This window comes from Aulonocara stuartgranti, assembly GCF_965226115.1.
Source record: "Aulonocara stuartgranti genome assembly, chromosome: 7".
In the NCBI taxonomy this organism is placed as follows: domain Eukaryota; kingdom Metazoa; phylum Chordata; class Actinopteri; order Cichliformes; family Cichlidae; genus Aulonocara; species Aulonocara stuartgranti.
In genome coordinates this window covers 46,024,984-46,040,295 of record NC_138945.1, presented here as the reverse complement: position 1 = coordinate 46,040,295, position 15,312 = coordinate 46,024,984, and the positions used below count along the sequence as shown (strand labels likewise).

The following is a 15,312-nucleotide window of genomic DNA, read 5'->3' as shown; positions in this document are numbered from 1 at the left end:
TTTGATGTCAGATTTCATTTTCATGTTTTCACACTTTTTTTTTACTGGTTCGTGATTTTCTGACAGTCTGTAGAAGAAGATAGACACACCCAACCGAGGAAGTGTGACCACTTAACATCTTTCCTGGGCCTATCAGTGGACCAGCAGTCTATCGCTATCCTCAGTCATTACTGCTTCAGCCTGAAGAAGGCAGGAAGCACCATTATTTACACAACAGTCACTGAGTCATTGCAGTAGGACACACTGGACTGTTTTGCTTCCTGCAGTAGAATGAAAGTGGTGATACTGCAAGTTTTAACACAACAGGGGAAAGTACTCGCCATTCTAACCTGCCTTTAACTCGTGATTATGATGTGTTCAGGGTACCAAATGCCAGGTCTGATCACATGATTAGAGATTACATGAGAAAGCATGCATCGTTTTTATTGAAAGGCTAGTTTTAATAGTGCAAAAAGTTAAATGCGTCAGCTGAGTTGATAATCCATATGCAATCAATACGTAATTAATAAATAACCTTAATACTCAATACTTAATACTTAACTGAAAATGCCACACTTTGATTGTTGGGTTTTGTTGGGTCTACCTTACAATATAAAGTTCCTTGAGGTGACTGTTGTTGTGATTTGACGCTCTATAAATAAAATGGAATTGAACTGAACTTTAATCATAAAAAAAATTAATGCAAAAATATTCATGAGTCCTTTCACTGAAAATCATTCAACTTTACTTTCATGATTAGATGTTCTCATCTAATCATGAAAGTGCATTATTCAAGTGTTCATGATAAAAACCCGTGTGAATGTTTTTCTTGGGGTTTTTTGGTATTTACTAAGATAGAAACTAAACTGCAGTGAGGCGTTTCACATGATGCTCCAGGCTTAAGCATTTAGTGTGCCACTTCTTATTTTTATTATCCCAAAAGATTTGATCCCAAAATTCTGTTATGTATTTTTTTTGTCCATGTGGAATATACTATATAAATTACCTTGCAGAATACCATGAAGCTCTCTTGTTTATGTTACTATGCATTAACCACCAGGGAAAAAACTTACTGGTCACAAATCATAAATAACATGTGCTTCTACACATGTTTTTTGTCGCTTTGCTTTCCAGCTGTGCACCCTTCCTGAAGTTGAACATTTTTTTAAGCATCTTTTTCTTCTCAGTGTTTGCAAGTGTATATACAGTCCTCATAAAGGGACTCCTGCAGTTTGTCTCTATAATATAAAAGCCCTGTGTTAACTGTTGTCGTGGGTTGGTGCTGTATGAATAGATTAAAACTGGTTTATTTTTTCTATACTTTTTAAAATATACAACACTATATTTTTGTATACAACACTTTTTAGTCCATTGATTGATCATTTTATTTTGAAAAAATTGTATAATATCAACATTATGTATGTATTTTGTAAGCTCTGTTAATGGAAAGGGGCTGGGGCTGATATAGTGCTACATGTTGAGTCGCTTTAGGAAATGAAAAGATCAAACAAATGATTGATCAATGCATAATCGATGTAGGACTTAAAACAATTAAAAAGTAAACAAGCACACAGCAGTTTAAACAATTCTAAATACATTTGCACCATTACTGTGAAAGACAGACTTAAATATACAAGTAGTTCAAAGATTATGTGCCATGAGTCGTGATTTTTTTTCCTTTTTTGATCTTTGATAGGTGCCGTGAATGTGATGATTTGAAACATAATATAAACACAGAGGAAACTTGGTTATACGTATAAAATTGGTTCCAATAGCAGACAGCAAGAGTGAGGACAGCAGAGGAAAAGTTGGGAGGAAATTCCTTTTCCTACAGCTTATGGAGTGAAAAAATACCTTCATCAGAGATGCTTACGAAGCAGAAAAGCTCAAACTCATACAAATAGTACAAAACAACATTTAAGAAGGCTTCTTTAACCATATCCACTTGTAAAGTTTGATTTTTTAAAAATGAATAAACTCTTCACCCAATTGACAGTTTAGATTATTACATCCTTTTATTTGATTCTTTTATGAAACCCATATTCCTATATCTCTGCTTTGGAAATCATTAATATGTTATCACTAGTACAAGATTAGTGCTTTAAATGTCATATATGTCATGCATCTGCAATTTGATCACCCAAACAATAACGTTTAGAGCGTTACTGTGAAGGTCTTTCTCATGAGGATGCGTGTCCTATCTCCTAACAGGCCATAAAGCAGATTTGACCTTGTTTTTCCTGTTTCCTCTTCTCTTCCCTGTCACATTTGTTCTTGGGCTTCTCCCTCTGCTTCAGTTTATTTGATCCTCCACCGTCATCCACGTTGGGTATACTTTGTCATACAAGACATGGCAAGACTTTGTTGTTTGCCATCAGTATTACCTGTGATGTTTGCCCTGTTTTTACAAACCTGCGAATCCACTTTAAATAGAGGTAAGGTTTTTGTATGTTTATTTCTTCATTCACTTTTAGATTTAATCCTGGGATATCCCACAAGTTTAGCGTTTCAAATTCTAAAATTTCATAGTTGTTAAGAAGTTTAACTTGTGTTTTTGAAATGTCTTTTAAGACTGCCATCAGATTTTATTGTTAAGAAGACGAAGATGTGTGGCTCCTTCTGTGATATTAAACTTTAATATATTAGCAAAAGATTAAAAAAATGATTTTTTAAAATGTTTTTCTGAGTATTCTTTGTCGCACACGGAGTGTGTGTGTGTGTGTGTGTGTGTGTGTGTGTGTGTGTGTGTGTGTGTGTGTGCGCTCATATTATGGTTTATTTCTTTGTAAAGTAGATGTACACACTGTGGTTACCTGTATATTGATATGTATACTTTACATCATAAGTAACAGATCATAAGGCTTTTCACAGGACAGTCAGTTCTTCTTTTACATCCATCCATCTTTTCAATGTAATTTATTTACAAAGAAAATTCGCTTTAAAATTTTTTTGTTAGTAATTTCTGAGAGTTACAGAGCCACTGGAGTCTTCCTGCTTATTGAAGGAGGAACCTACTACACCTTGAACTTCACAGCTGCCAGAGATGCCTGTCTTTCACTAAATGTCACCATGGCGACGGAATATCAGATATCAAAAGCAATCACACATGGACTGGAAACGTGCAAGTAAGCAGAAAGCATTTAACTAGGGTTTAATACATGTTGACCCATATGCATTTTTCATATTAATAAATCATGCACAAAAACAGGCGACTAACTCGAATGCGTTTCCCAGTAATAACATAAAAATATTTTAGAAAACACAACTAACTGTCCCAAATACACAAGATCGATGTATTGCATAAGCACTTGGGTCCATATATATTTGGTTAGTGGCACTTTTTTTGGGGTAATTTTGCCTTCTTACACCATCACACTTTAAATTAAACCAAAGATTATTTAAATCAAGGAGTTTAACATTTGCATTCCCTGTTTATAAATTACACACAATCCCTGATTTTCTGTGGCTCAAAACTAATTGGACAGACTGACCTAATTTTAACCATAATGATTGTTGTTTAATATGTGGATAAAAACCATTACTATATTACTGTTACTATTTTAACAGATATGGCTGGATAGCTGAACAGATTGCCGTCATCCCACGAATTTCCCCTAAACAAAACTGTGGCCAAGGCAATATCGGGGTAGTGTCATGGAAGACATCAGCAGATAAAAAGTTTGGCGTCTTCTGCTTCAATGCATCCGGTATTACTTATTTTCTTAGTTTATGAGACTAATATACGCCATAAACGTCAATTCATCCATCACAGATGTCAAATGTCTAATGCCAAGACCAAAGTGTCTGAGTGGCACATAACAATGTAATGACATGATCAGTGTGATTGTGACCCGCAAGTGGTTTTCATGTTGTGCCTAATTACTGCCTGTAATTACAGCATCTGATCACTTAAATAGAACCATTGATTTTCTCAGCATTAACAGATTTGGAGACAACAGCCAGCCCACAATCCCCCACATCTCCAACTCCACTGACAACTCAAACCACACATTTGGTCACATCAACAACAAAGTCCATGTCCTCAACAAAAAAGTCAATAACAGGAAAATCTCAGCCGACACTTCAGCCCACACCCTCAACTTCAGCTTCTGATGTGCTTGTCAAGACATCGCAGTCAGCAAGGATTTCTTCCTCTGCCACCCCTTCTTTTAAAACGTTCTCAACCCATATTCCTGTTTCCTTGCCTCCGATTACCACTCTGAACCCCCCTGGTACCACTTTTACCTTTTCTGCTTCCACTCATGCCTTCAATTTCCCAGCTTCCTCTGAGTCGGTGCTGCCACAGACTGAGAGCCCCACAAAACCATCTCTAGGAGGTATGTTCTGCAATATCTTCTTTTTTCATTGTTTGATTTTGCTAACATCATTTCAGCAAAAAGAAACCCAAACATTTGGATAAATGATTTTAATCAAATTAACTTATTTACTTGTTTTCTTTTGTTGTTGTTTTTCTTTATCAGCTTTACATGTAACAGTTATTGTTCTTGGCATCATTCTTCTGCTCCTGACTGCAGCAAGCGCTATGTGGTACTTTCAAGTGTGAGTAATGTTTTCAGCACTTAAGGAACAACTTTTGTTTCTTTGTTTGCAATAATGTGGTGTAATCCACATATGTTGTCTTTTATTAAAAACACTTTTCTCTGTCTTTTTGGAAAAGGAATGTTTTCAGGTGCTTGTCTCACTGGCAGCAGATGGATAACATCGAGACAGAGATGTGGAATTTTACTGATAATGATATGAACCAACTCGGCCAGTATGGACCGCAAGGAGATGATGATGATGACGATGAAGAAGAATCAGACCACAAGTACTCCAGTGATATCACTCTGTGTGTGAAATCAGACATCAAAGCAAACTCTTCAGAGTAATATGACCATTTTGTGCAAGTTTTTGTAGACACAGCTGTGTTGTCTGATAAAAACAAGATTAGAAGATCATTTACGTCATAAACTCTTCGGTTGATTGTTGTACTCAGAAAAATCCTTTATACAGCCTGATGCAGGACTCTTCTGGCTACAGACAACTGACTCTGGCTCTATGTTTAGACTTGCTGTCATATACACATGAATGAAGGTGGAAGCCAACATATGCTTCGCTCCTGGTGGTGGAGAAAAAAACAATACAAATATGTAACTGACACAGACCATATTGTAAAATAATATTGAAAATATACAATAATAATTGTGTGACCTGTATTTCTGTATTACAGACAACCGATACTAACAAACAAGCTTTCAAAGTAATACTATTATTACTTTTATTATGAAAATAAATTGTGTTAATGTTATTTACAAGTGTCTTCTACCCCCCCCCCCACACACACACACACATAGACATATGCATATCTAGATTTAGCACAAAAAGTCGGGTAATTTGTGTTTGGGCAAATATTTCTTTGTAACTTTGCATCTTGGCAATAAATACTGTTGCAAAGCCTGTTTATTTCCTCTTAAAGGGCGCCATTTAATTCCCAAAGAAATGCATGTGTGGATTGTGCAGCAGAGACGAGTATGAAAAACTTACCAAATCTTCTCTGCCAATCCAGTAAAAGTACATTTATTTGCATTTATTTCACGTAAAATAGCAAAAAATATATACTTCCAAATACACATGGGTACATGTTGTTACCAACGCAGCAACATGGCGGCGGTAATGAATCGTTTCGGTATTTACTCACCGACATAAAACCAGCGAAGAAGACGACAACTCCAGAGCCAAACCGTTGTTGGTTTTTTTTTTGCTTTGCTCATCCATGTTTGTAAGCGTTAAGTTACAGCTTTGGTAGAAAGCACACGAAATGAGACGCCTGGGTTCCGTACAGCAGAAGATACCGTGTGTGTTTCTGACAGACGTGATGGAAGAACAGTCCAGAAAACGCGACTGTCAGGTGAATGCATCTGCAGACACATTATCAGGCGCAGTAGGTTTATTATGGGTATCTCTTGCTGCTACAGTTGTTAGCACGGAGAAGCACCCGTCGTGAACAAGTTCTTAGTCGTGTCTTTTTTATCTTTTACTGGAAATGAAATGTAAGCAGAGTAAATGTCTGAGCCAGAGCAGGGGGAGGTAGCTAACTGTTGTCCTTTCGCCTGTAGCACGAGGACACACCTCAGGTCTTCCTCGGCAGAGGACCACACTGATTTGCATAATGTAGACAACAGGTTGAACAAATTAACTGACACATGGTCGTCGTGACAAATAGTTGTGCAGCTGGTTTCAACAGCAGAGAAATTTCTGTCTGATTTATTTATTTATTTATTGTAAATGTGGTGCAATCTGGCATCAAACAGTTATTTGCTGTGCCAACTTTCCAGTTTTTAACAGTGAGTCGAGTAGAGCCAGTGCTGTGTGATGAATAGAGTAGAGCAAATACCTGCATGGCTGAATGAAGGGTTTTTCCTACTTACTCAAGCTTTACCAAAGCACCAAAATCTTCTTTGTCAGGTAACACACAGACATATGCAGACCACTCTTGCAGGCTTAGTCACTGCAAGTCTGGAAAAAACAAACAAACAAACTCTGGAATGAAGAAAATTTTGGCCGGGCTACTTGAAAGCAGAAGAAGAGAGGAAGAACGTGCCAGTTAAAAGACTTATGGACATTTCAGCTCTATCGTTAAGGGCATGGAAGAACCTGACATTAAATTAATGTTTCATAACGTGTAAGACTGAGAGCATCTTTACATAATTCAAATGTAGGCTAAACCTAACTGCAAGTTTGATATAAGGAAGTGCAAATAGATGGCCTGTTTCAGGATTGTAGTCAGTGAGACTTGTAGAACATTAAAACCCTACAGGAAAAAAATCAATGAATAAAGTTGTTTCTGAGAATTGATATTAATTACTGATGCTCATTACCGAAAGACTTTAGACACTGTTACTATTCACTCACTGAGCTCTGAGGGATCTTGTAGAGGTATTACTATCTGATGTTAATATACACAGCTCAAAGGAGAGATCTGCAGGTGTCAGGATAGGACTACATATAACAGGAAAAGTCTGTTTTCACACATTAGCTGTTTACCCTTAAGTTAAATCGTTGCAAAGAATTATTTCAGTCATTTCCCTAGATAATCAGTAACTTAATACTATCATTTTCTTTATTCATTTTTTAGCGGTTGTTTAGTTTTTCTTTTAGAACCCTACCACAGGGGGGCCACAAGCCGATGTAGTGCTAGTGCCGTTCTCAACCCAGCAGAAATGGGGAGGGTTGTGTCAGGAAGGGCATCTGGTGTAAATCAACCATGTGAATCATCAAGAATGAGATTTCCATAGCAGATCAGTTGAGGCCTGGGTTAAGAACGACCGCCTACGGTGCTGTTGGCCAACAGGGTGTGGATGGAAGTTGTGCTGCTGCTGGCCAAAGAGGAAAGTTGGAAGGCATGTTCGAAGACAGAGAGAAGGATGGAGCCAGGGAAGAAAAGGGGACGGCCAGAGTGAACAAGGCCATGCAGAGGCTATTTGTGGCAGAGGAGGATGCTTGAAATGGAGGCAGAAGATGAAAAAGTGTTGTTAGTGTCTTTTAGGATGCTAGCTGGCCCCCCAGATTTTTCTCCACAGCGATACATCAAACAACATCCATCCATAGGTCTCCAGCCTGTCCAAGGCCCAAACAACATAGAAATGACTTGATTTGTTCAGAATGGTTACCCTATTGATGGAACAGAAATATAATTACCACCATATTACTTTATGGCTGTGTTTACCATCCTTTTGGAGCTACGGCACATATTTCACATTAGAAAAATCACATGGCACACCACCAAACAAAAATGTCACAAAAAGCATATTGATCATTTTTCCTGTGCACCAGGTACAGCAGAACCACTACTCATGCTAGGGCCTTCATCTGGGTCAGATTGACTACTTTTTCTTTTCAGATATTTATCTATTGCTATGATGTGCTGCGTCGTCTCACAGCATGACTTTTTAATTTCTTCTTCATCATCTTCTGTTTTCCCGGCAGTTGGCAACCTATTTAAGTAGAGCAGGTAGCTGTACTGCTCTCTAGTGGAAGAGATTGTAATTGTTCTGCCCGTTACTCACGCCGGTCCTCAACCTTTTTTGCTCCACGGACCGGTTTAATGTCAGACAATATTTTCATGGACCGGCCTTTAAGGTGTCTCAGATAAACACAGCAAAATAAAATGAAACAACCAAGACAAAAACAATGATATTTTGTAATTATAATAATAAACGCAAATTCATTGTGTAATTGTGTAACTTTATTAGCAGCGTCCTCGTGAAATACGGCAACAACATTGAGAGTAACATCCTCCTCTCTGCCCCTTAATGCTCTCTGGTCACTATGGTAACGCGTAAATATTTCTTTCAAAATAAGACACACAACTACAACACGGGAAAAGACCCAGGATAACCAAGTTAACGATAAAACCCCAGAAAACCATAAATTTCACACCCAAGCCTCAACATGCCATATCCACTTATCCACTTGATATAAGGCTAACTGGCAAACTGTAATGTTTTTCAAATTTTTTCCCCTCTCTGATTTTTAAATGCATGTGCCTTAAAACCACCAGGTGCAAGAGTTCCCTGCAGAGCCTGGGATTAAAGTTTGTGGCTCTTGGAGGCCTGTTTCCTTTGCATAGGTTTTCTCTGAATTAGCTGGAGCAACCAGCTAATTCATGTCATATGTGCCGTGAGCACATTGGCATTCGTTCAAACTCTACACCACTTGAAAATAATTTCGCTTTCAGTGGAGTGATAGATTTCAAATAAGTGTTTTTGAATCATTTGCCAAACTGATATACTTCATCCATCCATCTAGAGCTGTAGAGAACGCTTTAATCTTGGCATAATGATGACACTTTATACTGATGATCATGGGCCTCATATCACTGGCACCTCATTTGTATCTCCTTAATGTTATGTTTTTATGTTGTGATAAATGTAGTCTTGTAGTCATGTGTGTTTTTTGAAAATAGCCAGAAACTGAAACGTCATTTGTTTGAATCAGCACCTGTTAATAGATATATAGGAGATATACTTTAAGAGAATCGCTTTTCATGGGATTCACTTATATTTCATGTAATTGATTCTCTGGTTGCTAAAACTTTGCAGTCATGAAATTATTCTCAAATTGCATTAGATGAATTGTGCAGCTGATTCAGTGTCAGCACAGTCATGTAGTCTGTTGTTGGTTCTTTAATCAAGCCCAAACTTATAATTGAAAAGTGGTGGTTTATAATGTGGGGCTTCTGTTTGATGCTATATAATATGTAGATAACTGATTTATGCATTCATGGTACCGTTACTAATGTTGGGTATAGTCACTTTCATTTATATCTTGCACTGATCAAACATGGTTTTGCTTCTCTTTAGCAATTTCAGATTGTTGCCACAGAAAATGTGAACCCTGTTGCTCTGCAGGCTAACATACATAGTGCGCTTGCCACTGAAAAACTTGATGGCACCTGTTGCTATGTTACAGTTTATAAAGGTGAGAAGATCTCAGAATAACACTGATCATTTCCTAGTCAGCATCTACAAACTGCTACTACTTTGTAGTTTTCTAAGTGGAATTGATCTGTTTTCTTTAGGGCAGCCTTACCTGTGGGCTCGACTTGACAGAAGACCAAACAAACAAACAGAGAAGAGGTTTAAAAAGTACCAACATTCTCACAAAAGTTGTAAAGGTAGATTAACTTTGTCAAAAACAGTTCCCCCAAGATTTTTGAACACGTTTTCTTTTTGGTAATATTGCTTCTACACATCACCACAGTGGGTTTTTAGTGACTGAAGCAGATTCTGAGCCTCAATTCAAAGGGTTTAATAACAGTATTACTTAAAAATCCACTGTATTGGTATACACAAGCATAATTACCAGAAACCTATGGGGCTAATTGTGATAATATTGAGTGTGGACCAAAAAAGAAAAGGCCTGGAAAATGTTAATACATAACACATTTAGCAGTGGGGAAGGGTTTTATTTTTCCGGGCTTTCTTTCAGGTTTCACGTGGAACATAGAGGAAGATTTTAAACCGGTGCCAGAAACATGGATCCCAGCTCATGGAGTCAAACATCACAGCGGCCGTCCAGTGCCCGATGAACATGGACATATTCCAGGTTCTTAGTTCTCATTTTAGTTTGTGTGCAGTGAATTCACCTATGTCTATGTAAAAGAGTTTATGTAGAAAAATGGGGGTAAGTGTCAAAGTGATGATAAGCAGCAAGTATCGTCCTTCACATGGAAACCATCAGCATGACGAGTACTTTTCTTTGTTGTTATAAATATGTAGGCTGGGTTCCAGTGGAGAGAGACAACAAGCAGTACTGCTGGCACTCCTCTGTGGTGGATTACAACGTTGGGCTTGCTCTTGTTCTCAGGCCTCGACGTGACAACGAAGACATGTTAGAAATCACATCAGTCCCATTAGCTGAGCTCCAGGAACAAACACTGGAGCTTATTGGAACCAATGTCAATGGAAACCCCTATGGTAATAGAAACTACATTCATTTTTTTTTTTTATATATAAGCTGTGGTTAGGAATTAGGAATTAATTATGTTGTTATGTTAATAAATGATTAAGATTAATTAACTTCATTGGGTGATTGATTTAAAAGAAAAACTGAAGTAAACCAAGGTTCATTAATATTGTACAAACAGGGCTGGGCAGCAAAAAACAGCCTGTCCACTGCCTGGTTACACATGGGAGTGTCCCAATCAGAAACCCACCACCTGTGGACTTCCAGCAGCTGTGCTCCTGGTTTCATGAGAATCCAGACGGTCGAGTTGAGGGCATAGTCTGGCACTGCAGTGACGGCACTCTCATCAAGGTGGGATAATATATATATATTATTCAGTACATAAAATAGATTTAAGTATCTGTATTAAAAGATTGAGCTGCCATAAGCAGTTTACAGGGAGCAATACTTTCATGCTTCAGTGTTCTAAATAGTGTGAAATCAGGCACTAAGCTCTTCTGTGTGTGTTGTTAGGTCCATCGTCATCACCTGGGACTGAAGTGGCCAGAAGCGAACACTTGCCTTGGTAACAAGCCGACGGCCATCCGTGTTGACGCTTATGGCAGCACGGAGTTGTTTACATCGTTTGTAGCACTAAATGGACACTGCTTCAGCCGGCTTCAGGACATTCACTTTGAGCTATAAGTCCATGCGGTCTTGTGAGGCTCTGCCGCTTCGCTGATAGATCCCTGATATTTCATCTGTAATTCCTTGCGAGTGATTTACAATCCTATACTCATATAGATTAATTTATTCCACAGAAACCAGTTAAAAACTGCTGCTTTTTGAATTCATGAAAGTCTTAAGAGTAGCTTACAGTGAGTGAGCTGTTAGTGGAAGAAATAAGGAGAAAACTGACTGCCAAAGTTTAACGTTTGGCACCCAAAAGAAACGGTGGAGTGAATCAAAACTTAAGATGGTTTTTGCAGAGATGTGTACTGCTTTAATGTAAAAATAACTGACCAACTTGGCTTTTTTTTTTAGCAAGTTAAGTTATTAAAGGGAACCCCAGCTATTAAGACATGTTTGTGCTAAAATATGCACTGTGCTTTCAATAACATGTGGTATTAAAATACGCCAAATGTTTTCCTTTTAAGCACATTTTATATAAAACTGATTTACCAGTAGGCCGCCATTGTTATTTACTTCTCAATGCACTCTGGGTAGTGACATCATATGGTTGCACCGCATTGAGTTCAGTTAGCAGCGCACTGGAACTGGCTTCAGTTCAACGTTTCCAGTTTGAACCAGAACAATCCGAGAGCGAGAGAATGAAAATAGTCAACCAGTACTTATTTTAGATGAAGATGAAAACAATCCGTCACACGAGGACGCGAGAGTGAGGGAAAACTACTGGTGTCTGTGCGGTTACTGCTTGCCCGTGCCAATCGTAATTTCACTGTATAATAAAAATTAGAATTCTATTAATGTTTTTATCACGCGGTTATGCGATGCCATGGATAGCTGCTGCCATAAAACTGAGCTCTTTACAACAAACGCTCTCAGTAGCCGCACAGACACCAGTAGTTTTCCCTCACTCTCGCGTCCTCGTGTGACGGATTGTTTTCATCTTCATCTAAAATAAGTACTGGTTGACTATTTTCATTCTCTCTCTCTCGGATTGTTCTGGTTCAAACTGGAAACGTTGAACTGAAGCCAGTTCCAGTGCGCTGCTAACTGAACTCGATGCGGTGCAACCGTCTGACGTCACTACCCAGAGTACATTGAGAAGTAAATAACAATGGCGGCCTACTGGTAAATCGGTTTTATATAAAATGTGCTTAAAAGGAAAACATTTGGCATATTTTAATACCACATATGTTATTGAAAGCACAGTGCATATTTTAGCACAAACATGTCTTAATAGCTGGGGTTCCCTTTAAAAATGACCACTTTATATATACTGTATCCCAAAACTCATCTGTTGCTAAGTGAAGAATGAATGAATAAATATTAACATTTTATTCAACAATTTTTTATTTGACAGAATACAAAAGTGACTTACAGTACACAGAAAAAAACTTTCATGTTACGTACAAATTTACATTCTCACAACAATAAGTTAGTATTCACATATTAACACAAAAATATTGTGTCATTTCATTGTTAAAAGGAAACTCCTTCCTCAAAATTTCCAAGGAATGTGACTGTAAAAGCATGACTTACATACCACACATTAAGTGATAGACACACTGGGCACTTCTGCCTTTACCCCAAATTGTTGACACACTTTTTTCAGCTGCTCCTCCAACAGAACATTCTTCTTCACCTCTAAGTTGTAGTTATATTTCAGGTCTTCGATTTCATCAAAAAATGCTGGGTCAAAGTTCTCCAGTTCTTTTTTCAGCTTCGTGACCTCAGCTTGAAGTTTGGTTTTTTCAGTTTCAGCTGCCTGCAGAAGCTTTTTGAGTTTCCCATAATCTATGGACACAAGAAGAGAAACCATCATGATTCTTCCTTAGACAGTACTGTACCTCATACCTATCAAGGTGTTTGTTAAGACGGCGCATATATATATATATATATATATATATAAAAAAAAGTCCCAACCTCCCTCAGATTCACGCTGACAAAACAGTGTAGCTGGAAGACTCGCCTAGTTTAGATGTTGTCTCGCCGTATCGTTCACTGTATTCTTGCATCCTTCGTTTCATTTCTTCATTCTCTTTTCCCAGCTGAGTGCTGGCCAGTCTTCACATACATGACATGTAGAGTTTAGTCAAAAGCAAAATGTAAAGTTGAATGTTTCAGACAAAGGAAAAAAAAAAAATTTTCATGCGAAGTTTAACGTACCGGATTTCCTGGAAGGCCTTGCTGCTTCCTGCATCACCTTTTCCAGCAGCAGGAAAGGTTTTTAACACGTCAGCCTAAGAATGACAAACTGATAGTATCAATCAAATACAGCACCTAAAAAGACAAAACATTTTGTCACAGACATAACCGTGTTACATCATAGATTTTGTCATCTCTTTTTTCCACAGAAAAAAGAACGATAACTACTAAAAACTAAAGCTTCCCTTGAAAACACGACAAAATGTCAAGGAAAATAAGACGTGTTATGAACTGTGGAGCAACTCTAAAAACACAAACTTTTACACTTTATATTTTATTTCACTGAAGCAACTTTAGATTTCATGTACTATAATCTTATGATATTAAAACTAAATGATGCTTTTGTCAAAATATGATTAAAACTACAAAAAAAATTTGCTGTCCAAATTAACTTAACCCTCTACTGCATAGCGTTGCCCTGAGGCAACAAACCACATTTTCATCCTTTACACTGGCCCTTCAAATAATGCTACCAGGCACATCTCTTTCCAATAAAATGAGTTGAAGGTGGTGTGACTTTCATGGGGGGGGGGGCTTTCTGCAAGGTGCACTACATGAGACATCTCATTAGGAGGCAAGATAAAGATCACTATTTTACATGTTTATAGTGAAATACATGTATATTAAAAATACTTGTATGTGCATGAATATGTGAAGAAGAATATTTGAGTGTTCTACTTTTTAAATTTCATTTATACAGTAAAACTGTTAATTTTCATTCATTGCCTCAAGGCAACACTGCACAGTTAGCCCAATTTTTTTCAGGCAATATAATGCATTTGCATATGTGTGTAGAGATGTGTTTGTGTGCATTTATATGATCATAGTCAATGTTTTTACTTCACAATCTACTCATAATTACAGGACATGGATGTAAATACCTTTTATGGAAGGAAACCAAGGGAATGTGCACTTTCTGTCCTCAGAAAGTGAGGACAGTGAGCTTTCAGGGAGTGACAGTGAAGTAGAGTGGATGCCTGAATGAGGTTTAAGGGACACTTAGGAGCTCAGGGGTCAGTTGGTAAAGTAACTGTGTCTGTGTGTGTGTGTTAGTGTGTGTGGTCGTGTATTATTTATTGTTGTGGGGACACAAATTTGTTTACACACTCACATTGTGAGGTCTCGCCTACTTTATGGGGACAAATTGCAAGGTAAATCATTATATTTTAGGGTGAAGACTTGAGTCAGGGTTAGGGTAAAGTTCAGGCAGGGACTTGTGATGGGTAGAGTCAGGATAAGTCTCCAGGAAATTAATGTAAGTTAATTTAAGGTCCCCAAAAATGATGGAGAAACAACGTGTGTGTGTGCGCACGTGCGTGCATGGGGTTAGGGTCAAATGTTGGATGTATTTTGGTGTTTTATTGTTCTGTGAAATGTTTACATAGTTTATTTGTTGTTTATTTATTTGTTCATCCTTGTTGTACTAATGTAACTTATTATAGAATAACTTGGCGTTTTACTACCCTTGTCGCACAGTGTTGCCTTGAAGCAACAAACCAATATCTGTTTGGGGGGGGGGGGCAAGGTGTCAAATTTTATGATTGATATATTATTAGGGACCCTAAAGCTCCCCAAAAATTAAAAAGTCATGCAGTAGAGGGATAAGATGCTGGATTAAAAACAGCCTGGGTAACAACAAGAAGTTTGAAAAATGGACATTTTTGGTCAGTATCTGCTTACCAAAGATTGTCATGACTTCTAGATTCAGCACTATCTTAAATAACAGGAACACATTTTAAAGTTTTTGCCACCTGATCCTCGAGTTGTCGTATTGTTATCTGAGCTCTCTCCTCCCGCTCTGTCATCTCTTTCAGATGTTGTTTGAGTTCAGACAGTCGGATGTTCTTTTGGGAGAGTTCCTTCTCCAGCTCCTTCATCTTGTTCTCAAACATCCTGCACAAATAGAAGTCAAATGACCATCAGATCTCAAATTGTGTCCAAAGTAAATAAACATGCTGTTTGTTAATATTGTCTTATTAAAGCTTGAGCATGAGA

The 15,312-nt window shown here is 37.8% G+C and overlaps 4 protein-coding genes across 16 annotated transcripts in view; 2 read left to right on the top strand and 2 right to left on the bottom strand.

Moving 5' to 3' along the window:
- The window catches only part of LOC309710063 (uncharacterized protein), a gene marked incomplete at its 5' end in the record, with an annotated part of 13,588 nt that extends 7,834 nt beyond the window's left edge, over nt 1-5,754 (bottom strand). For 2 of the 3 annotated variants that reach the window (XM_082539230.1, XM_082539232.1), the window contains one exon: nt 5,524-5,627. In XM_082539230.1, coding sequence (XP_082395356.1) covers nt 5,524-5,612 — 89 coding nt within the window. Of the gene's footprint in view, nt 1-5,523; nt 5,628-5,677 lie in introns of those variants that run through there. The other variant, XM_082539231.1, reaches the window with a different exon arrangement.
- On the top strand, nt 2,243-5,436 carry lyve1b (lymphatic vessel endothelial hyaluronic receptor 1b). Of its 2 annotated transcripts, none has more exons than XM_082539236.1 (6): nt 2,243-2,414; nt 2,955-3,104; nt 3,547-3,686; nt 3,915-4,316; nt 4,461-4,539; nt 4,658-5,436. In XM_082539236.1, the coding sequence occupies exons 2-6, from the start codon at nt 3,049-3,051 to the stop codon at nt 4,866-4,868; spliced, it is 888 nt and encodes a 295-aa protein (XP_082395362.1). In that variant the 5' UTR covers nt 2,243-2,414; nt 2,955-3,048; the 3' UTR covers nt 4,869-5,436. The 2 variants fall into 2 exon arrangements, with proteins under 2 accessions (XP_082395362.1, XP_082395361.1); XM_082539235.1 differs by having other exon boundaries at nt 2,936-3,104.
- On the top strand, nt 5,703-15,312 carry rlig1 (RNA 5'-phosphate and 3'-OH ligase 1). 2 transcript variants are annotated; one of them, XM_082539238.1, is made up of 8 exons: nt 5,704-5,887; nt 9,342-9,459; nt 9,560-9,655; nt 9,970-10,086; nt 10,260-10,457; nt 10,628-10,797; nt 10,960-11,011; nt 15,132-15,312. In XM_082539238.1, the coding sequence occupies exons 1-8, from the start codon at nt 5,798-5,800 to the stop codon at nt 15,140-15,142; spliced, it is 852 nt and encodes a 283-aa protein (XP_082395364.1). In that variant the 5' UTR covers nt 5,704-5,797; the 3' UTR covers nt 15,143-15,312. The 2 variants fall into 2 exon arrangements, with proteins under 2 accessions (XP_082395363.1, XP_082395364.1); XM_082539237.1 differs by lacking the exon at nt 15,132-15,312 and having other exon boundaries at nt 5,703-5,887; nt 10,960-12,449.
- The window catches only part of cep290 (centrosomal protein 290), a gene marked incomplete at its 5' end in the record, with an annotated part of 40,648 nt that continues 38,136 nt past the window's right edge, over nt 12,801-15,312 (bottom strand). For 8 of the 9 annotated variants that reach the window (XM_082539201.1, XM_082539208.1, XM_082539202.1 and 5 more), the window contains 4 exons: nt 12,801-12,906; nt 13,036-13,176; nt 13,279-13,352; nt 15,069-15,210. In XM_082539201.1, the coding sequence (XP_082395327.1) occupies nt 13,047-13,176; nt 13,279-13,352; nt 15,069-15,210 (346 nt within the window). In that variant the 3' untranslated portion in view covers nt 12,801-12,906; nt 13,036-13,046. Of the gene's footprint in view, nt 12,907-13,035; nt 13,177-13,278; nt 13,353-14,997; nt 15,211-15,312 lie in introns of those variants that run through there. The other variant, XM_082539207.1, reaches the window with a different exon arrangement.